The sequence below is a fragment of the Aotus nancymaae genome, unplaced genomic scaffold (genome assembly GCF_030222135.1).
Source record: "Aotus nancymaae isolate 86718 unplaced genomic scaffold, 86718_ANA_hifiasm-v0.15.2.pri h1tg000072l, whole genome shotgun sequence".
In the NCBI taxonomy this organism is placed as follows: Eukaryota; Metazoa; Chordata; class Mammalia; order Primates; family Aotidae; genus Aotus; species Aotus nancymaae.
Genome location: NW_026988487.1, coordinates 163,268 through 186,136, shown reverse-complemented (window position 1 = coordinate 186,136; position 22,869 = coordinate 163,268). Strand labels below are relative to the sequence as shown.

At 49.5% G+C, this 22,869-nt stretch overlaps 1 protein-coding gene and 1 long non-coding RNA gene across 2 annotated transcripts in view; both read left to right on the top strand.

Moving 5' to 3' along the window:
- Positions 1 to 9,286, top strand: part of LASP1 (LIM and SH3 protein 1) — a 56,047-nt gene extending 46,761 nt beyond the window's left edge. Inside the window, exons 5-7 of the mRNA XM_021670553.2 lie at positions 1,434 to 1,584; positions 2,337 to 2,440; positions 6,110 to 9,286. Of these exons, the coding sequence (XP_021526228.1) occupies positions 1,434 to 1,584; positions 2,337 to 2,440; positions 6,110 to 6,283 (429 nt within the window). The 3' untranslated portion in view covers positions 6,284 to 9,286. The remainder of the gene's footprint in view (positions 1 to 1,433; positions 1,585 to 2,336; positions 2,441 to 6,109) is intronic.
- Positions 9,287 to 13,736: 4,450 nt separating this feature from the next.
- LOC105717009 (uncharacterized) lies at positions 13,737 to 16,082 on the top strand. The gene is made up of 3 exons (XR_001107428.3): positions 13,737 to 13,973; positions 14,728 to 14,851; positions 15,400 to 16,082. It is a non-coding gene; the product is annotated as an uncharacterized LOC105717009 (long non-coding RNA).
- The last annotated feature ends 6,787 nt before the right edge of the window (positions 16,083 to 22,869 follow it).

The window sequence follows — 22,869 nt, the reverse complement described above, 5'->3', positions numbered from 1 at the left end:
GCTCTCAACACAAAGGGGCCAGTTGACCCTGAGGTTTTTCTGGTGGTGGGGGTGGGGCTGCCTCCGGCTGGCCCTGCTTAGGGCTCTGATGGACGTGGCAGGGGCTCTGGTTCCCCCAAACTGGCCAAGTCCTCTACCATAGCACCCAAGGGGTCTGGGCAGAGTGCAGCTTCCCACCCCTCCCCAGCTTGGCTTGGTGGGCACCTGCCTCCCCTGCCCTCCTGGCCTCAATGGCTAATGCAGCCAACCCCAGGCAGGTGCAGTCATAGCCCTTGAACAGCATGAGGCCCCACTCAAGACTCCTGAGTGCTGGTGGTCAGGGTGGGGGGCATGAGGCGGACTTGAGGGGTTGGAGCCTCACATCCCCACCTAGTGGGGTGGTCCTGAGGGATATGACTTCTTTGGGCCTCTCTGCTCATTTTTGGAATCTGACAAGAGAAGGAGCCCATCTCCAAGACAATGACCCGCCTTCAGGGAGGGTCTGGCATGTTTTGTCCCTAAAGATGGGTTCTCAGCAGAGTACCCCAGGCTGCAGCCTTTGTGGCATCTTATACACGAAAGGCAGAATCGCCTGTTGATTAAGAGCAAGGCTCTGGAATCTGTGATCTTGGGCCACTCCCTTCACTTATGGCCTTTGCTTCCTTCTTGCCTGTTACATGGGTCTGCAATCTACCCCTCAGACGCACTGAGGAGCTCACATGAGCCTGTGTCATAAAGCACCTAGCACAGCCCTGGCACGCAATGAGAGTCAGGAGACAGGAGCCGCTGCTATTACTGTTGACCAGGCAGAAGCAGCAGCCCCCGCCCCTGCCGCAGGCATATAAAAGTGACCACTTGGCCGGGCGTGGGGGCTCACGCCTTTAATTCCAGCACTTTGGGAGGTTGAGGCAGGTGGATCACCTGAGGTCAATTTTTGAGACCAGCCTGGCCAACATGATGAAACCCTGTCTCTAATAAAAATGCAAAAAATTAGTCAGGTGCGGTGGCTTGTGCCTATAATCCAGCTACTCAGAAGGCTGAGGCAGGAGAATCGCTTAAACCCGGGAGGCGGAGGTTGCAGTGAGCCGAGATCATGCCATTGCCCTCCAGCCTGGGTGACAGAGTGAAACTCCGTCTCAAGAAAAATAAAAAGTGACCACTCACTTCGGTCTAATCCTTTAGTTCGAATGGCCCTTTTACATCTGTTATTTCATTGCATTCCCCAGCAATCCCTGAGGGAGACACTGGTGTCCCATTTTGCAGAGGTGAAAACTGAGGCTTGGCAAAGTTGGGTAGCTTGTCGAAGGGCACACAGCTGTTGCTTCTGGAGCAAGACCTGGCTTTCTCTGCCCAAAGCCCTTGGGGAGTCTCCCATCCCGGGATCTTGAGGGTCATGGGAAGGAACTGGGTGGTTTTTGGCGGGGTCCTTCACCCAGTGCCGCCTGACCTTGCAGATAAAATACCATGAAGAGTTTGAGAAGAGCCGCATGGGCCCTAGCGGGGGTGAGGGCATGGAGCCAGAGCGCCGGGACTCCCAGGACAGCAGCAGCTACCGGCGGCCCCTGGAGCAGCAGCAGCCCCACCATGTCCCAACCAGTGCCCCGGGTGAGCACGGGACCTGCTGGGGTAGATGACCGGAGGCCAGGCCAGTGGGGTGGGGAAGAAGCCAGAGAGAAGACAGACACGTAGTATACACATGCACGTGCACACGCACACACACGCATACACACCTGTGGGAACAGAGGACCTGAGACTAGGCCAGTGGGGTGGGGAAGAAGCCAGAGAGAAGACAGACATGTAGTGCACACATGCACATGCACACGCACACGCACACACACGCATACACACCTGTGGGGACAGAGGACCTGAGACCAGGCCAGTGGGGTGGGGAAGAAGCCAGAGAGAAGACAGACACATGGTGCACACATGCATACACACCTGTGGGGACAGAGGACCTGAGGCCAGGCCAGTGGGGTGGGGAGGAAGCTGGAGAGAGAGAGACACACACACACACACACATGCACACCACGCATACATGCACGCACATACACACAGATATGGAAAGGACTGCTTCCCAAGTCCCATCCTCATCCAGGATGAGGGTGTGAGCACCAGGGTCAGGCCTGTGCTGGGCCAAGGGGATTGGAAGGAGAAGCCCCGGGTCATGGACTCAGAGCCCCTGCTGTAGGATATACCACACAGGCAAATGTGCACCTGTGGACATCAGCCTTTGAGCTGTGGGGCTTGAGCCAGGTTAGGGGTGGGGTAGAAGTGCATGGTGTGGGCTTCTTGGGGGCTCTGGGAGGGGCTGGGTTTGGCAGGACAGTTTCCGAGCCCCGTCTCCTCCCATCTTCCAGTTTACCAGCAGCCCCAGCAGCAGCCGATGGCCCAGTCCTATGGGGGCTACAAGGAGCCTGCAGCCCCAGTCTCCGTACAGCGCAGCGCTCCAGGCGGCGGCGGGGTGAGTAACCCTGGCTGGAGGGGAGAGGCCAGAGGCAGTGGGGCCTCAGGGAAAGCTTGGACGCAGCTCATGGGTTCGCCTGACCTTCGCGCCCACCCCCTGTTGTATATGGTGATGAGGATCTCAGCCTGGTGAGCAGATAGGAGGTTGGTTGGCGTCATGGGCAGAGGCTGGCTGGGGCTGGGGCTGTGTTCCAGCCCTGGTGTGCCATGGGCAGGTGGCTCCCCCTGCTCCAGGCAGGGTTTCCTTACCCCGGCTACCTGCGAACACGAGGTGCCTTTCTGCATGGGGCTTTCCAGCCCTGGGCACTGTCCCTCCGTTTCTGAGGATGCCACCTCACCTCTCAGCTCTCAGGCTGCCCCTGCCTCTGGGGGCCTCCCCAGCCAGGCCCATTAAAGCACGTCACCCTGATGCTTTGTATCACTCAGCCCCCACTGGCTGCCTTCAGAGCACTTTTTCCAACTGAAAAGAGCTCTTTGTGTTGGTCACCTCCTCTGTGTCCCCTGCTGGGCTGACCCCTGGCAGGGTCCCTCTGGGTCACCTATTCTGAGCCAGGCCCAGAGCAAGTGAATGAGCTCAGGCAGGAACGGGGGTGGGGTCAGGCTTCCTGAGCCCTCAGAGCTGAAGTCCTGCCTCACCCCACCCATGGGTGTCGCTTGGTTGCCCTTACCAAGCTCCTGGCAGGCTCAACGCCTCCAGGCTGGGTGCCTGGGAATTCAAAGTAGCTCACGTAGGAGCAGAACAGATACTTAGAGAGATAAAATCGCCTGAGACAGTGGCGGGCTGGAGCCTCATGCTCTGGGCACGCAAACAGAGGGATGTCAGGACTGCCCGGGGTGCTGTGGGCGCAAGAGTTAGTCTGAAGGAAATGTTCCCGGCAGCCCAGCCAGTCCTTCCCTCCTCATTGGGTCTGTCCTGGATGTGTGGGGTCCATCTGAATATAGAGCCACCTCCCTGCCCTCTGGGGCTTACATTCCAGTCAGGAGGACAAACAAGAAAGCAATTAGAAAACGTATATAACGTAGGTTAGCGGTGACGCACGCTGTGAATAGAAACACAGCAGGGTGAGGGGTGGATAGACAGCAGCCGCATTAGTGGTGGCTCATGCCTATAATCCCAGCACTTTGGGAGGGCTAGGTGGGTGGATTGCTTGAGGTCAGGAGTTCGAGACCAGCCTGGCCAACATGGTGAAACCGCTTGTCTACCAAAAATACAAAAATTATCTGGATGTGGTGGCATGTGCCTGTAATCTGTAATCCCAGCTACTCAGGAAGCTGAGGCAGGAGAATCTCTTGAACCCAAGAGGCAGAGGTTGCAGTGAGCCAAGATCAAATCACTGCACTCCAGTCTGGGCGACAGAGCAAGACTCCTTCTCCAAAAAAAAAAAAACAATATAGGCTGGGCATGGTGGCTCATGCCTGTTAATCCCAGCACTTTGGGAGGTGGGTGGCTCACCTAAGGTCAGGAGTTCAAAACCAGCCTGGCCAACGTGGTGAAACCCTGTCTCACTAAAAATATAAAATTAGCCGGGTGTGGTGGTGCATGCCTGTAATCCCAGATACTTGGGAGGCTGAGGCAGGAGAATCTGAACCTGGGAGGTGGAGGCTGCAGTGAGCCGAGATCGAACCATTTGCATTCTAGCCTGGGCAACAAGAGGGAAACTCCAGCTTAAAAAAACAAAAAAAAGACGTGACATTTGAGCAAAGTCCTTGATAAAGGAAGGAGTGAGCCGAGGACAGCAAGCGCAAAGGTGCTGAGGCAGGGATATTCTAGGAAAGTTCACAGAGCAGCAGGAAGGCCAAACAGACGAGAGAGTGGGAGAGGGGAGGAGGTCCAATTACGCGGGGACTTGTGGGCCCCAGGAAAGCCTCTGGGACCTGTGATCTGTTCAGACCGGTGTAGGTTTTTGGAAGATCACCCTGGCAGCTGTGTTGAGAAGAGGCAGTAGTTGAGGGTAGAAGCAGGGAGACCGTCAGGAGGCTGTTGGAGGATATAGGGTGGATAGCAGCGGCTCGGCCCAAGATGGAGGCAGAAGTGGTGATGAGAGAGACTGAGATGACTTCATGAGAGGTGTGACCGCTTATCCTATAGACCTGTTGGTTTTCAAACTGTCCTGTGGAGCCTCAGAGACAAGGCAAGGGCAGTGAAGGTCAGGGGAGGTGGAATGTCGCCTGCAGCTGTAGGATTTGTTTTTCTTTTTTTCTCTCTCTCCTTTTTTTTTAAGCTCCATCCTGGTAGTAGGTGACGCAGTGGGATTTTATGTGCCCTACTGGACATGACCTAGATGATCTAGGGCTTCAGTGGCAGATTTTGGCTGAGGCTTGGAAGGTGGAACCTGATGGACACCTCTTTTGTCCCCTGAAGATTTTTCTCCCACGGAAAGGTCTTTGTCCTGAACTTCGAAGTCTTCTCCCAGACTCATCATGGCTTCTAAAAGAAACTACTGGTGCGGCCGGGTGCGATGGCTCACACCTGTAATCCCAGCACTTTGGGAGGCCGAGGCGGGTGGAATGCCTGAGGTCAGGAGTTTGAGACCAGCCTGACCAACATGGTGAAACCCTGTCTCTACTAAGAATAGAAAAATTATCTGGGCATGGTGGCGCATGCCTGTAATCCCAGGTACTCGGGAGGCTGAGGCAGGAGAATCGCTTGAACCCGGGAGGCGGAGATTGCAATGATCAAAGATCACGCCATTGTACTCCAGCCTGGGTGACAGAGCAAGACTCCGTCTCAAAAAAAGAAAGAAACTACTGGTGCTTATAATTATACAAATAATAGCATACAGGGCATGATTTTTTCTTTTTTGAGATAGGGTCTTGCTCTGTTGCCCAGGCTAGAATGCATAGTGGTGCAATCACAGCTCACTGCAGCCTCAACCTCCTGGGTTCAAGTGATCCTCCCACCTCAGCCTCCTGAGTAGCTGAGACTACAGGCATGTACCACTAAGCCCAGCTAATTTTTTATTTTTTGTAGAGATGGGCTCACACCTAGCACTTTGGGAGGCTCAGGTGGGTGGATCACTTGAAGCCAGGAGTTTGAGACCATCCTGGCCAACATGGTGAAACCCTGTCTCCACTAAAAATACAAAAGTTAGCCAGGCATGTTGCCTATAGTCCCAGCTACTTGGGGGGCTGAGGCAGTAGAATCACTTGAACCCAGGAGGTGGATGTTGCAGTGAGCTGAGATCATGCCGTTGCCCTCCAGCATGGGTGACAAAGCAAGACTCCATCTCAAAAAGAAAAGGGGTCTCACTGTGTTTCCCAGGCTGGTCTCAAACTTCTGGGCTCAAGCAGTTGTCCCGCCTTGGCCTCCCAAAGTGCTGGGATTACAGGCATGAGCCACTGCGCCTGGCCTGCGGGTCGTATTTTTAGGCACTACTCTGGCATCATGGCTGGTGGGCCTTACTGCAGTCCTGTTCAGTGAGGTGGGGCAGAGCCGATGTGACCTCGGTCCCTGCCCTGCCTCTGGCCCTTAGTAGCTGCCAAAGCTTGTAAAAGATCGACAGCTCTCAGTAAGCAAGCAAGACACAGAGGTGAGAATCTTTGTAGCAGAGGCTGGGGCCCCATTTCTGAGTTCACTGCTACCCTAGGCTCTGTTCCAGGGTCCTGGAGAGTTAGACCCAGGTGAGCCAGCATCCAGGGCCCTAGGCTGACCGAACTTCCCCCACAGAAGCGGTACCGCGCGGTGTATGACTACAGCGCCGCCGACGAGGACGAGGTCTCCTTCCAGGACGGGGACACCATCGTCAACGTGCAGCAGATCGACGACGGCTGGATGTACGGGACGGTGGAGCGCACCGGCGACACGGGGATGCTGCCGGCCAACTACGTGGAGGCCATCTGAGCCCGCGGCGCCCCCAACCTGTCTTCAGTGCATTCCACGGCATCGCATCCATCCTGGGTGTGCCCCGTCCATTCTTCAGTGTCTCTGTTTTTTAAAACCTGCAACAGCTTGTGATTCCTACCCCTCCTCCAGCTTCTTTTGCCAACTGAAGCCTTCTTCTGCCACTTCCGCGGGCTCCCTCCTCTGGCAGGCTTCCCCCTTGACCGACTCCTTGGTTTTCTCTCTGGATGGAACAGGCCTGGGCCTCTCTGGGGGAGGGCGAGGCCGGGGTGCGGGGCTGGGATGGGAGACCTGTGGGCCCCTGGGCCTCGCCTGCCCCTCTCTTCTCTCCCTTCACGTCCTCCTGCCCAGCTCCTCACACACCCACACATTCCAGGGCTGGGGTGAACCTGAGACTCCCAGGACCCCAGGGCAGGGTCTCCCCACGTTCCCCAGAGTGGGATCTGCGTGTCGGCTCCTGGGATGGCGACAGGGGCTCCTTTGTTGTGTAGGGACCAGTGCGATGGGCTCTACCTCTCCTTCTCAAAGAGGGGGCTGCTGCCCACCCTGGGTCTCTCCCCACCTTCTCCCTCCTCAGGGGCAGCAACAGGAGAATGGGGTCCCTGCTGCGGGGCGCGTTCCTCCCCTCCCGGCGCGTTCCTTCGCACACTGTGATTTTGCCCTCCAGCCCACGCAGGCCCGTACCGGGCAAAGAGCTCCCCAGGAAGCACAGCTTGGGTCAGGTTCTTGCCTTTCTTAATTTTAGGGACAGCTACCGGAAGGAGGGGAACAGGGAGTTCTCTCCTGCAGCCCCTTTCCCCACACCCACCCCCAGTCTCCAGGGACCCCTGCCTGCCTCCCAGGCTGGAAGCCGTGGTCCCAAGGCGTGGGGCAAGGGTGACTTCGGGCCATTTGGTCTTCAGCCTCCCTCAGCCCCCAGGATCTGGGTTAGGCGGCCGCTCCTGCCTGCTTCTCATGGGAAGATGTCTCGGAGCCTTCCGTGGCCTCCCCTCCCCAGCGCAATGCAAGCGGACTTGGGGCTGCATAGAGCCAGCAGGGACCACTGTATCTCCAAGACCTGGTGTGCGGAGGCAGGAGCATGTATGTCTGCAGGTGTCTGACATGCAAGTGTGTGAGTGTGAGCGTGAGAGATGGGCAGGGGTGTGTCTGTAGGTGTCTCTGGGCCTGTGTGTGGCTGCGGGTATGTGTGGTACGAAGAGCCGTCCTCCCCTGAGAGTTTCCTCAGAACCCGCAGCGAGGTGGGAGGGCTCCTGGGGAAGAGAAGTTCCTTAGGGTTTCTTTGGAAGGAAGTTCCTCCTTCCCTGTATCTTGGAGCAGAGGCAGCCCACCAGTCTGCCCTTTGCAGTGTGCAGGGTGGAAGGTGAGGGGTTGGTGTGGAGTTGGTGGGGCTGCCACTGGGTCTGTGGCCTGCTGGGGCTGAGGCTAGGGGAAGGCTCTGTCACTCCAGGCATATTTCTCCCCATCTCTGTGTCTGGGCTGCAGAATAGGGTGCCAGAAGGACCCTGTGTCACCCACAGTGTGAGTGTCTCCCTCTGGGGGCTCTTCCCCTAGACCCCCCTCACTTACATAAAGCTTCCTTGAAGCAAGAAAGAGGGTCCCAGGGCTGCAAAACTGGAAGCACAGCCTCCGGGCCGGGGAGGGGAAGGTGGTGCTCTGTCCAGCTCCTGCTCTCTGCTCGGGTTGGCTGCGACAACCCTGGCCTCACTCATTTCATCTCTGGTTTTCTTGCCACTCCCTGGGAGTCCCCATCCCATCTTCACCCTGAGCCCAACCAGGTCCCCCTGCCATTGGCACACTTGTACCCACAGGTGAGGGGCAGGACCTGCAGGTGTTGGCCTGTTCAACTGTTAGTCATCATGGGTGTTTTTGTCAACTGCTTCTGAATTGATTTGGGGATACCTGCCAAATCAGAGGTTGAGGAAAAGACGGTGGGTGAGGAGGCCCTGCCCAACCAGTCCCTTTTCCTTTCTTGGCCCGTCTAGGTGGAGGCAAGTGGAATATCTTATCTTGGGCGGTGTGGGGGCTGGGGGAGGCAGAGAATCCCTTGGGAGTCTTGGGTGGCACTGGTGCATTCTGTTTCCTCTTGATCTCAAAGCACAATGTGGATTTGGAGACCAAAGGCCAGGGACACATCCCCTTAGAGGACCTGAGTTTGGGAGAGGGGTGAGTGCGGGGGAGAAGCAGCAAAAAGCAGCTTAATTCTCCTTCCCAGACAAGGCGAGCCAGTCATGGAATCTTGCTGCAGGCCCACCCTCTACTCTTCCTGTCCTAAAAATAGGGGCCGTCTTCTTACACACCCCCAGAGAGAGGAGGGACTGTCACACTGGTGCTGAGGGACCCAGGGGCTGCTGGGTGCCTGCTTCTTACCAGAACCATCCATCCCTAGTAGAGCACAGAGCCCTGAGGGCCGGGCCGGGCTGGGCTGGGCTGGGCTGGGCTGGGCTGGGCCCCTGGTCTTCTCCACAGTTCACAGAGCTCTTTCCACCCATCTAATCCCAGGAGAGATGCATCCAAGCCAGAATGTGAATATAACTTTTGTGGACCAATCATAAGAATAACCAGAAGCCCAGTGGTGACAGAGTGCTTTCTCCCAGCACGGCCTCCTGTTTCCTCCCTCTTGTGTCCCTCCAGGGAAAATGGCTTTATTGCTTAATTTCTGCCTTTCCCTCCTCACACATGCACTTTTGGGCCTTTTTTTATAGCTGGAAAAAACAAAATACCACCCCACAAACCTGTATTTAAAAAGAAACGGAAACGACCAAGTGAAATTTGCCTCTGTCCAGACATTTCATCTGTGTGTGTCTGTGTGTGCGTGTGCGAAGCCACCATTCATCTTTTTATATGGGGTTGTTGTCTCATTTCAGTCTGTGTTGGTCCCTCCCTCGTGGGCTTGTGCTCGGGATCAAACCTTTCTGGCCTGTTATGATTCTGAACATTTGACTTGAACCACAAGTGAATCTTTCTCCTGGTGACTCAAATAAAAGTATAATTTTTACCTGCGGACTTGGTTTCCTCTCTCTGGCTCTGAGATGCTGCTTTTGTGTGTATATGTGTGTGTGTGTGTGTGTGTGTGTGTGTATCTAGCAGTGAGGTGCTTCTGTGTGTGTGTGTGTGTGTAGCAGTGAGGTGCTGCTGTGTGTGTGTGTGTCTGGTGAGGAGGTGCTGCTGTGTGTGTGTGTGTATGTGTATCTAGTGGTGAGGTGCTTCTGTGTGTGTGTGTGTGTGTGTATGTGTATCTAGCAGTGAGGTGCTTCTGTGTGTGTGTGTGTGTGTGTAGCAGTGAGGTGCTGCTGTGTGTGTGTGTGTCTAGTGGTGAGGAGGTGCTGCTGTGTGTGTGTGTATGTGTATCTAGTGGTGAGGTGCTTCTGTGTGTGTGTGTGTGTGTATGTGTATCTAGCAGTGAGGTGCTGCTGTGTGTGTGTGTGTCTAGTGGTGAGGAGGTGCTGCTGTGTGTGTGTGTGTGTGTATCTAGTGGTGAGGTGCTTCTGTGTGTGTGTGTGTGTATGTGTATCTAGCAGTGAGGTGCTTCTGTGTGTGTGTGTGTGTGTGTGTGTAGCAGTGAGGTGCTGCTGTGTGTGTGTGTGTCTAGTGGTGAGGAGGTGCTGCTGTGTGTGTGTGTATGTGTATCTAGTGGTGAGGTGCTTCTGTGTGTGTGTGTGTGTGTATGTGTATCTAGCAGTGAGGTGCTTCTGTGTGTGTGTGTGTGTGTCTAGCGGTGAGGTGCTTCTGTGTGTGTGTGTATGTATGTATCTAGCGGTGAGGTGCTTTGTGTGTGTGTGTGTGTGTAGCAGTGAGGTGCTGCTGTGTGTGTGTGTCTAGTGGTGAGGTACTGCTGTGTGTGTGTGTGTATGTGTATCTAGTGGTGAGGTGCTTCTGTGTGTGTGTGTGTGTATGTGTATCTAGCAGTGAGGTGCTTCTGTGTGTGTGTGTGTGTCTAGCGGTGAGGTGCTTCTGTGTGTGTGTGTATGTATGTGTATCTAGCGGTGAGGTGCTGCTGTGTGTGTGTGTGTGTCTTGTCTGGGGGGCTGGCTCTGAGGTTCTGGGGTGTGTGTATGTGTAGCTGTGAGGTGCTGTGTGTGAGTGTATTTAGCCAGGAGGTGCTCTGTGTGTGTGTGTCCCGTCTGCTCGCGGGCACTGGTCTATGGCCCTCCTGGGAGCTCTGCTGCCCCTCAGGGAGAGAATGACTTGTCTGGACGCCAAGGGACTTTTTGCTGCTGTCTGACAGGCCCTTGCCCTTACTTTCTCCTTGCCGAGAACTCCCACCAACCTACTTCTGGCTTCTCACCCACTCATTCCTCTCTGCCAACTTGGTGATGCTCCGGGAAGCTTCCCTGAGCTCCGACTCCTTACTGTCTCACTTCCTCAGTGACGCATCTGTCTCCCTACTCGCCAGAGCGCCCGGGGCAGGCGATGAGTCTAATTGTCTCTGAATCTCCTACCTGCCCAGGAGCAGGTGCGGAGCTGTTGAATTAATGAATGAGCTCAGCTGGGGAGCAGTTCTAGCACTCTGCCGCTGCCAGGCAGAGAGCAGGAGCTCAGCGCGTTTGAGGCCTGAGATGACAGAACGCCCCGCAGTGGGATGGGATCTGCATGAAGCTGTGTGTAAGGTGGCCCAGCTGTCCACAGCACTGTTCACAGTGCCTTTGGGATGTGATCTTGAACACACCTCCTTTTCTTCCTTCTTCCTGGCGGCCCTGTGAGAGAAATAACTGCTTACAGAGGAGGGACTCACTGAGGCCCAGAAAGGCAGAGCAGATTGGTGGCAGTCCCCAGCCGGTGGCAGAGTGGGGCCTGAGACCCCCCACGTGGCGCTCCCGGTCTGGTGCTGTGCCGCCTGGCCGGGGCAGGCCGTGTGCCTGTGTCCTTGGCAGGCATCAGATGCGTGTCTCTTGGGCTCCACATTTTGCTCCAGGTGCCCAGGGTCTGTGACAGGCCAGAAGGCTGGGCGGCCTCCCCTCTTGCTCATTGGGCTTGGGAAGAGGACAGAGGCAGAGAGGGGAATCTGGCCCCACTCGGTGCTGCCCATCAGCCTCAGGTCCGGTCGGTTGCTCAATGGCATTTCCTCTCCAGCCTCAGAATCGCAGCAGGGTGGAGAGGAGGAGGGCTCTCCTGAGCTAAGCGTGAGGTGGCCAGAGTCAGCCGAGCTGGGGCTGGGTGGGGAGCACCTGAGGTGGCCCTGAGTGGTTATTTAGAGACAGCACTGACACCTGCTCCCCTCCAGAGGTGCAGACAGCCTGATACTTTCCCAATAGAAGGAAGTTAGTTGGCAAAGCTTGCCTCATGGCCCACCCTACTCCCCAGGAGGCTCCATTCACCTTCAGGGCTATTTGAGAGAATAGTCTGTTTTGGGAGGCATTGCTGCCGGGTCTCCACTCCCTGCTCACAGAAAGCTCTGCCTCCTGGGAGTGGCCAATGGGACGAGTTTCTGGACCCCCTTCTGGCAGTGGCCTAAGTTCCTGAGGTCTAGCATTATGAGGGGGTTACCAATATGCCTTACCGCCAGGCCTTTCACAAAAATACTATTTGGGGTAGGGACCGGAGACTAGGCCTCAGAGATGTCCTAGGGAATTTTTAAAATTTAATAGGAAATAATTGAGGCTTATGAAAAGGCACAATACAAGACATAACTGAGTTAAAAAAATTATAAAGCCAGGCTCATGGCTCATGCCTGTAATATCAGCACTTTGGGAGGCCAAGGCAAGTGGATCGCTTAAGCTCAGGAGTTTGAGACCGGCCTGGACAACATCACAAGCCTCTTTTTTTTTTTTTTGAGACAGAGTTTTGCTCTTGTTGCCCAGGTTGGAGTGGAATGGCGCTATCTCGGCTCACTGCAACCTCCGCCTCCCGGGTTCAAGCAATTCTCCTGCCTTCCTGCCTCAGCCTCCCAAGTAGCTGGGATTATAGGTGCCTGCCACCATGCCTGGCTAATTTTTGTATTTTATTTTTTTCTGAGATGGAGTCTCGCACTGTTACCCAGGCTGGAGTGCAATGGTGCGATCTCGGCTCACTGCAACCTCTGCCTCCCAGGTTCAAGCAATTCTACCTCAGCCTGCTGAGTAACTGGGATTACAGGTGCATACCACCTTGCCTGGCTAATTTTTTGTGTCTTTAGTAGAAATGAAGTTTCACCATGCTGGCCAGGCTGGTCTCAAACTCCTGACCTCATGATCCACCACCTCGGCCTCCCAAAGTGCTGGGATTGCAGGCGTGAGCCACCATGTCCAGCCTCAAGACCCTGTCTTTACAAAAACTATAAAAATTAGCCAGGTGTGGTGGCGTGTGCCTGTAGTCCCTACTACTTGGGAGGCTGAGGCAGGAGGATTGCTTGTGTTGGGGAGGTTGAGTCGGCAGTGAGCTGTGGTTGCGTCACTGTACTCCAGTCTGGGTGATGGAGTGATTTTTTTTTTATTTGAGACGGAGTCTCGGTCTGTTGCCCAGGCTGGAGTGCTGTGGTGCGATCTTGGCTCACTGAAACCTCTTCTTCCTGGGTTCAAGCGATTCTCCTGCCTCAGCCTCCCAAGTAGCTGGGATTACAGGCATTGGCCACCACACCTGGCTAGTAGGCATGAGGTTTCACCATCTTGGCCAGGCTGGTCTCCAACTCCTGACCTCAAGTGATCTGCCCGCCTTGGCCTTCCAAAGTGCTGGGATTACAAGTATGAGCCACTGTGCCCAGCAGTGATTTTTTTTTTAACCATTATCTTTTCCCCGTTAGAAGAAACCACTTGAATTTTTTTATTTCAGGGATGGCCCTTGAGAATTCTTCAGTGTCCTCTCTGTATATAACACTATGCTGAGCTTTTGGAAGCGGATACCAAAGAAAAGAAAAGTAGGCTGGGCGCCGTGGCTCACACCTGCAATCCCGGCACTTTGGGAGGCCAAGGTGGGAGGATCGCTTGAGTCCAGGAGTTTGAGACCAACCTGGGCAAGATGGCAAGACCCTGTCTCTACAGAAAAAGAAAGAAGAAAGGAGGAAACAGAACAGTGGGTAATGACTGCAAAGAAGATGAAGGAGTGGGTGGAGGAGAGGTCTCTGGTGCTCATCCTAAAAGTGGAGCTACTGAACACGGTGCACTGCAGGCTGAACCGCGCAGGTGGGGTGCAGGGGCCTTCCGGACCAACAGGGGGAGCAGTGTGGGACAGGAGGAAGAATGTGGACTTTGGAGTCTGCATGCCTAGTTTTGAATCTTGGTCTCTGACATTTTTATTTTTTGTTTTTGAGACGGAGTCTCCCTCTGTCGCCCAGGCTGCAGTGCAATGGTGCGGTCTCAGTTCACTGCAACCTCCACCTCCCGGGTTCCAGCAATTCTCCAGCCTCAGCCTCGCGAGTAGCTGGGATTACAAGCACCCGCCACCACGCCTGGCTAATTTTTTTTTTTTTGAGACAGAGTCTTGCTCTGTCGCCCAGGCTGGAGTGCAGTGGCACAATCTCGGCTCACTGCAACCTACGCCTCCCTGGTTCAAGCAATTCTCTGCCTCAGCCTCCTGAGTAGCTGGGTTACAGGCACCCGCCACCACGCCCGGCTAAGTTTTGTATTTTTAGTAGAGACGGGGTTTCACCATCTTGGCCAGGCTGGTCTTGAACTTGACGTCGTGATCCACCTACCTTGGTCTCCCAAAGTGCTGGGATTACAGGCGTGAGCCAGCGTGCCCGGCCGGTCTCTGACAGTTCTAAACTATGAAGCATTAGGTAAGTTTCTGACCATCTCTGAGCCCCATCTATGAAAGACTCCTAGGGTGGTTGAAATTGCACCATGTGTGCAATATCCGGCCCAATGTAGGAAACGTATAAATGTTAGCGCCATCCCCAGGGGAAGCCCACTGAGACCCACGTGAAACCTTTGTCTATGTCTCCCCATAATGTGACCTTTAGAACTTGCCAATGGCGCACCCAATATCCAACCAGTATTTTTCTGAGATAATCTGCCCGAGGTGTGTGAGAGGAAAGCGAAGAAAGGAACTCAGGGGGATTCATTCCCGGGGGAGCTGGGTAGAGATTCTATCTCCTCCTACATCCATAGCATGCAGGCTCCATTTAGATACCAAGGGGTGGGATTGGGTTCCTGGGGAGAAATTGAGCCCCTTTGGTTCTGCGGTTCTGCGGGGTCTAAATCTGGCAGCTCCTTGGCTATCAACCCCCAGGCTTTGTGATTGGTTGGCTGTGGTTGGCGGGAGGGGGAGCGGGTGGAAGCTGCTGGTGGAGCTGCAGCATCCTTTAGTCTCGGGCCCCCAGGAGGGGGAGGGGAAGGAACCGAGGCTGAGCCGTGGAGGGAAGAGGAGCCATTTCTCTCCACCGACTGCAACCTCCGTGCTCACAGCTCACGTTTCACCAGAATCCAGGGGCCAGGTCGGCCTCGGAATCCACAATGCTGGATATTTTCATCCTGATGTTCTTTGCCATCATAGGCCTGGTCATTCTGTCCTACATTATCTATCTGCTCTAGTGGCCTGGAGCTGCGGCGGCCGGAGCCTGCTGGAGAACAGCTCACAGGGAGGGATGGAGCTGAACGGCCGAGCGCCCTGCTTGCTGACGCACCGGTGGAATTTTGCTTCTGGATGTTATCTCGGGTATTGATTCAAAAAAAAAGAAAGAAAAGAAAAGAGAGTTTGCTTTCCTATTTTTTTCTCAGACCACTCTGAAAAGAATAAGAAATGCCAGCTTCTTTCTTTGGGTCCTAATTTAAAATAAGACTTTAAAAATTAAAAATAAAATCCACAATGCAAAGGATTTTTAGGTAGAATGGGTTGGGAGTGATGGGTGTGGCGGGGAGGGAATATTATTTCCTAATTTCTTCTTCAAGTTAGGTGCTCACAGCCCAAGTTGTCTATTTCCTTCCGGTAATTAAAGGTAAAGCACATCTTTGCAGGTTAGCATAGTTGCAGCACAGTTGTTTACAACTATGCTTGTATAATTGCATTGCTTAATTATTGACTCATTCTTATTTGAGGGTGAGATAGCAAATAAATTTTACTTGGGATGGGGTTTTGAGGGAGATGTCCATTTATTCCCAACCGTGGGATTTGGTGGAGAGGAGGGAGGAAGTCCTGGTGCTTGGGAGCTGATACCTTTGCAGCTGTCCCCATCTGAGCCTTTTTTGTTTCTGGGATTCTTACAGCTCCTGGTCTCCAGTCCAACAAGAGGCCTCTCATCCACAGCAGCGCTCCCGCTGCCCAGCAGACCTCTTCCAGAGCCTTCCAGACATGGCCGACACCTGGCACGCAAGGGGCTTTTTGAGCTGAGAGGCACTTGGCTGGGACATGAGGAATTCATGGACATGGCTGGCAGATACTGCATGTGTTTGAGCTGTAGTTAGAGGGGATTGAGAATACAGAAAGTTGAAATGGAGACTCATTAAAGTTACAGTGGAGAACTGCCCAAAAATTCATTTTGAATTAAGGAAACTTCAATTCATGTTAAGTTTCCTTCTATCTAAGTGCAACTGCACATTCCACTCAAATATGTTCCTTCCTTCTCACACACAGGGCCCCTTTGTTAAACTCATGGTCAAGTTCAAGTTGTCCATCTTCATCTATGAAGTAGTCACTTTATCACTCTCTGTCCAGATTGCACAATGTAGGGTTTTGTGGTTTCTCTTGTCTCACTATCCAGCCAGAAGGAACTAGTCATTTGAATTTTTAAAATTTATCATTTCTTTCCACCTTAACCCACTTGTATCCCAGTTTCTCATTTAAAGGGAGAAATATAGTCCTCGTCTTTGCACCTGAATGAATTGTAAATTACAGAAACAAGATGGCTATACTTATTTAGGAAAAATCTCTTACCCCAAAATGAGTGTGTGTGTGTATTTTTTTTTTTTTTTTTTTTGAGACGGAGTTTCGCTCTTGTTACCCAGGCTGGAGTGCAATGGCGCGATCTCGGCTCACCGCAACCTCCGCCTCCTGGGTTCAGGCAATTCTCCTGCCTCAGCCTCCTGAGTAGCTGAGATTACAGGCACGTGCCACCGTGCCCAGCTAATTTTTTGTATTTTTAGTAGAGACAGGGTTTCACCATGTTGACCAGGATGGTCTCGATCTCTTGACCTCGTGATCCACCCGCCTCGGCCTCCCAAAGGTATGTGTATTTTTTTAATTGTCAAAGATCTTTTCTGGAAGAAAACTTTCCACATAGTTCTCTGACTCATTAGAGTTGAAGAAACTATATATTTTGGGATTCTGAGTAGAATTGGCCTGCAAATCTGGGGTGTTTATTCCTTTTACAAGTCTATCATAATATTGTTCTACATTTGATTTTCCCTTCTGGCTTAAAATAAACAAGCAGAGCCAGGTGAGGTGGGTCATGCCTGTAATCCCAGCACTTTGGGAGGCCGAGGCGGGCGGATCACCTAAGGTCAAGAGTTGGAGACCAGCCTGTCCAACATGGTGAAACCCCATCTCTACTAAAAATACAAAAATTAGCCGGGCGTGGTGGCGGGCATCTGTAGTCCCAGCTACTCAGGAAGCTGAGGCTGAAGAATCACTTGAACCAGGGAGGCAGAGGTTGTAGTGAGCCGAGATCCTGTCACTGCACTCCAGCTTGGGAGACATAGTGAGACTCTGTCTCAAATAAAATAAAATAAAATGAAAAATAAATAAACAAGAAGAAAGCTTAAATTAATAGTTTTTAGTAATAACATCGTGTCCAATTTCCATGTTTTAAAAGAAAAATTGAGGCATTATATGTCACAATTGAAATGGAAAAGTTGGCTTAAAACTTACGGACAAGGTCGGGCGCAGTGGGTTACGCCTGTAATCCCAGCACTTTGGGAGGCCGAGGCGGGCGGATCACTTGAGGTCAGGAGTTTGAGACCAGCCTGGCCAATAAGGTGAAACCCCGTCTCTACTAAAAACACAAAAATTAGGTGGTGTGGCAGGCGCCTGTAATCCCAGCTACTTGGGAGGCTGAAGCAGAATTGCTTGACCATGGGAGGTGGAGATTGCAGTGAACTGAAATCACACCTCTGGACTCCAGCCTGGGCGACAGAGCGAGATGCCATCTCAAAAATAATAATAATAATAATAAATTATGGACAAGAAAAAAACACTATTCTGGAAGCTTTGTTTTGGCAACAAATTATGTAACCTTCCATAAGTCATTTAAACTTTAGGGCTAGGCCAGACACTATGGCTCACACCTATAATCCCAGCATTTAGGGAGGTGGAAGTAGGAGGATAGCTTGAGGCCAGAAGTTCCAGACCAGCCTGGGCAACACAGCAAGACCCCCATCTCCACAAAAATAAAAAAAGAAAAATAAATAAATACACAAACTTTAGGTCTTCTGTTTATTCTGTCAAATGAAGTGTTAGGCCAAGATTGCATTATCTCTTTGGAAACTATATCATTGAGAACAGAATTTCCCATGGAACAAACCTTTTTTTTTTTTTCTGAGATGGAGTCTCACTCTATCGCCCAGGCTGGAGTGCAGTGGTATGATCTCAGCTCACTGCAACTTCCGCCTTCTAGTTTCAAGCAATTCTCTGGCCTCAGCCTCCTGAATAGCTGGGATTACAGGCACGCCAACATGCCTGGCTAATTTTTGTGTTTTTAGTGGAGACAGGGTTTCGCCATGTTGGTCAGGCTGGTCTCGAACTCCTGACCTCGTGATCTGCCTGCCTTGGCCTCCCAAAGTGCTGGGATTACAGGAGTGTGAGCCACTGTACCCGGTCTGGAACAAACTCTTAATAGTTTACTGATAATTCCCCTTTTCTGTTTATTCTCTCCAACATGACATTTTATAATGAAAATTCAACTGCAAAACTCCCCCCTCCTTTTTTTTGCACCAACAGCCAGAATGAGAAAATGGCCATATTTATTTACTCCAAATATATATTATGTCAGTGATAATTTGCCTAAGCTGTTTAAGAAATATTAACAGTATGATACTGCATTGTGGTATGTAACAAAAAGATAGGTAATCTGACATACGCGGATGCAAGAAGCATGGCTGTGAACTTGGATATATTTAGGAATGATCTTCAGTGGAGTCCTTGATGTGACATTTCGCACAAAAATATTCCTCTAACTCTGGTATAACTTAGTGTTTCGAACTACAATTTCCCTCTTCAAGCCAAGACAGCAGCTCTATGTCCTTACCTAACTAATTCAGGCAAGTGACAGTATTTGAAGGGGTCCAAATTAGAGTTAGTTACTATGGTATAGATCTTCAAGGTGTATTCTCACCAAACTTGCGCTGGTCTTTTGTGACATCAAGGCTTTTCAGACTGTATTCATACAAAGTTGAAGCAACTAATCAATCCAGTGAAAATAAATCAGCAGATTTGATTCATGCACTGGTGATATATACCACTGATATTAGGTACAAAGTAAGGACAGAAGATCACCCATCTCTTCAGTTACTTGTAAAATATGGTTAAAAAAAAAATAAATCATTACATTTTGGAAAAAAAGTATGACTTTGTGCTTATATTTATAGAATCATATGCCAGCTTATAACAGGGTTTTACTGTGTTATTTTGATAGTTACTTAAATTTTACATTTAAACTATTTGTATTTTGCCACCCCAAAACATAATAAAACACTGAAAAAAGTTACTTCTGTAATGCAAGGTTTTGTATAAATTTTATAAATCTATGTCATAGGGTAATTTTGTCCAATAAAATGTCAATGAGATAAAAACTACTTTGAAGAATTATAAATTACTTAGAAAAAATCAGGTGACAATGCTAAGAATCATTACACTAACACCTGCTTTCTTGATGAAAACAGGGAGTTTGTAGGGAAAAGTGATATATTTATTTATTTGTTTATCTTATTTTTTGAGATAGAGTTTCACTCTTGTCACCCAGGCTGGAGTGCAGTGACTCATTCTCGGCTCACTGCAACCTCCGCCTCCTGGGTTCAAATGATTCTCCTGCCTCAGACTCCTGAGTAGCTGGGATTACAGGTGCATGCTGCCACCGCACCCGACTAATTTCTTTGTATTTTTAGTAGAGACGGGGTTTCGCCATGTTGCCCAGGCTAGTCTCAAACTCCTGACCTCAGGTGATCTACCCACCTTGGCCTCCCAAAGTGCTGGGATTACAGGCATGAAACACTGCGCCCAGCTAAGACCTTTCATTTATTTGATCATGGTAGAGCTATAATTAACAGCTTAAATGAAGATAAGTTCTCCCAGAAAAATGGCAATAACTTGCATAATAACAAACTATGAACAAGTTGGAATGTTTTCAGTTTTAGTATAGTTTTATTAATGTGAGTAAATAACAAATTAAACAAAATTTAGCAAATATCAAATATTTAGTATCAAAGACATTGTCCCATAAATACTATACTTCTGAAATAGCAACGCATATTTTTCAGTTATATACACCTTTAAGAAAGCTGTGATCTCAGAATATCTACAAGTATTATTATTATTTTAAGAGTCTTTCAAAGGCCAAACCGTTGGGGCTTATGGTTTTTTTTTCAGTCTCTAGTTATTTGAGGAATTTTCTGGAGTTACATTCTTCTTTTTTTTTCAATCTTGTCCTTAAATGGAATATATTTGTTTTCTTGATGAAAATAATGCAATCTTAGTCCTTTGGAATTTTTTTTCTTTTTTAACCTGGAGAAGACTGTTTAATGCAGCTATCTTTCAGGTCACCTTTCCTAGCTTAGCGATGCCTCAGAAACCAAGGAGCATATGTCCATATCCTGATTCCTTACAGGTTTCACAGCTACCCACCAGTGGAAGTGCTACAGAAGTCACACTGTTAGTAAGATATCCAATAACCAAAGAGGCTTTTCTAATAGCCTTATTTTTACCCTTCACAATATTTATTGACATAAAAGTCTGTAATCATACAATTAAGTACTATTTGCATAAAGAGGTTAACCCTTTAGTAACAATCACAAAGAGGTTAGTGTTTGTTATTCCTTGACATAAGATGGTATTTCCATTTACACCTTCTGTTGGGTATCTCATAATTGGCATGAGAAGGAATCTTCCAAAAAAGCATTAACGTTTCATGGTTTCACAAGGTACAGAGAACTTATCACAAGATGTACATTTCAATTAGTTTCTAAGGAAGGTGGCATCATTAGTTTGTTAGTACTCATGGTGCATGGTGTGCATAGAAATAATAATAAACATAAAGATAATGTGTTATTGAACTTGCCTTCTACAGGGAGTAAAAAAATCATCCTACAAATCAAAATCAAAGGAGGCTGAGGAAATCGTTACAAAAAGGAGAAAGGAGCTGGCTCCCAGGACTGCTAACTTAGGCCAATCTTCTTTTTATTTTTATTTGAGTTGGAGTCTCACTCTGTCGACCAGGCTGGAGTGCAGTGGTGCAATCTCGGCTCACAGCAACCTCTGCCTCCCAGGTTCAAGCCATTCTCCTGCCTCTGCTTCAGCTGGGATTATAGGCGCCTGCCACCACGCCCAGCTAATTTTTGTATTTTTAGTAGAGATGAGGTTTCACCATGTTGGACAGGCTGGTCTCTTGGCCAGGCTGGTCTCTAACTACTGACCTCATGATCCACCCTCCTTGGCCTCCAAAAGTGCTGGGATTACAGGCATGAGGCACAGTGCCTGGCAGCCAATTTTCTAATTTAAAAAACAATACAGGCTAAATTATCTGACTTGGTAGTAGGTAGTACTTTACATAGTTATATTATTATGACTGCTCTAGACTTAGGAATTTAGTTAGAAATTGACAGTCTCCTAATCTCTTTAAACTATTCATTTTCCAAATGCTCTTTTTTTGTGACAATATGACTGCCTATACCAGTACTTAAGCATTGATAATAACAGCAATAACAACATATGCTTTTAAAAGTTAATTTCCCCTTTAAAATTTGACATTATACTTTATTCCTCATGATAAAGGTATTTGGGAAAAAAGAATGAACCACTGAATTGGAAAAACTGCAAATTTGGTCATAAATGTTATATATATTTGTTAACAATTGAATGGAAAATTTGTGAGTTTGCTTTTTATTGGTTGCAGAATGACACGATTTATTTCCTGCACCCAAAGAATGAATCAAACTTTTTATGTTCCAAATTTTTGGTAAAGATGATATAATAATCTCACAATTATTGAGGATAATGAAATAATGTGAGTTTTTTTTTTTTTTTTAAATTACAGCAGCAGTCATGTCACTTCAAATGTATAAAGAAGATTCAGGATGGACGCAGTGGCTCACACCTGTAATCCCAGCACTTTGGGAGGCCAAGGTGGGCAGATCATAAGGTCAGGAGTTTGAGACCAGCCTGACCAACATGGTGAAACCCCATCTCTACTAAAAATACAAAAATTAGCAGGGCGTGGTGGCATGTGCCTGTAATCCCAGCTACTCAGGAGGCTGAGGCAAGAGAACTGCTTGAACCTGGGGGGCAGAGGTTGCAGTGAGCCGAGATTGCACAGCCTGGGCAACAGAGGACAGAGGAGACTCCATCTAAAAAAAAAAGATTCAAAACCCAGACCAAATATGTTTTACATTAAACTATGCTTCTTTTGCAACCTTGCTGAAAATAATTGCTGTGGAGACTGGGATAATTCAAGGAATTCAAGGAAACTTTACAATGCCAAATTTCTTTAAGGAAATGAAAATCTAGAATGCATTTAGTAAAATATTGAAAATATTCACTATTGCCAGGCATGGTGGCTTACACCTGTAATCCCAGCACTTGAGGAGGCTGAGGCGAGTGGATCACTTGAGATCAGGAGTTTGAGACCAGTCTGGTCAACATGGCGAAACCCCATCTCTACCAATAATACAAAAAAATTAGCCGGGCATGGTGGTGCACACCTGTAGTCTCAGCTACTGAGGAGGCTGAGGCAGGAGAATCACTTGAAGCAGAGAGGCAGAGGTTGCAGTGAGCCAAGATCACACCACTGCACTCTAGCCTGGGCAACAGAGTGAGACTTCATCTCAAAAAAAAAAGAATTCACTACTTACATTTAAATATTTACTTTTTTTTCTTATTTTTTCTTTCCTTCACAGATAGTTGACTGTCAAATTCTCTACTTGGAATAACCAATGTTTTGATAAATCTATGCTTTGCAAGCATGTATAGGAAAAAGAAAGGGGAAAATGAAAAAACTAAGGTATTATTTTATACTCTGATATCTGCCAACTTTTAATCTTTATAATTCAATTCCATTTATAATTCAACTGAGGGTGAATTCAGGATAAAAGCAAGAAATTTGTTTTTGCATAAATATGTAAATGACAAACTGGAGAAAAAATTCCTGCCACCAATGGAATTACAGTTGGAAAATCCATCTAAGAAAGACGGTTAGCTTCTCACCCTCCAGAAATGAAGGTAAGTGCCTTTGCTACTGAAATACAGTAAAATCTTATTATCACAATTTCTATTTTCTCCACAATTTTCACTCTTCCTCAGTCCTAGTCATCTCTCACTAAGTCCCTCTTACCAAACATTTGCGAATTTCCCACAATTTACACCCTACTTCTACAGATACTTTCCATATTTTCTAGTGTTTCTTCCCTTCATCAGCTCCAAAGTCAAGTTAAATCAAGTGCTTGGGTAAAGAAAGCCAGCCTCTCAGAAGTGCAGGAGTAAGCAATGTGTCTTCAGGTGTAAAGTGCTCAAACCCAATGAGCAAAAAATGGGAT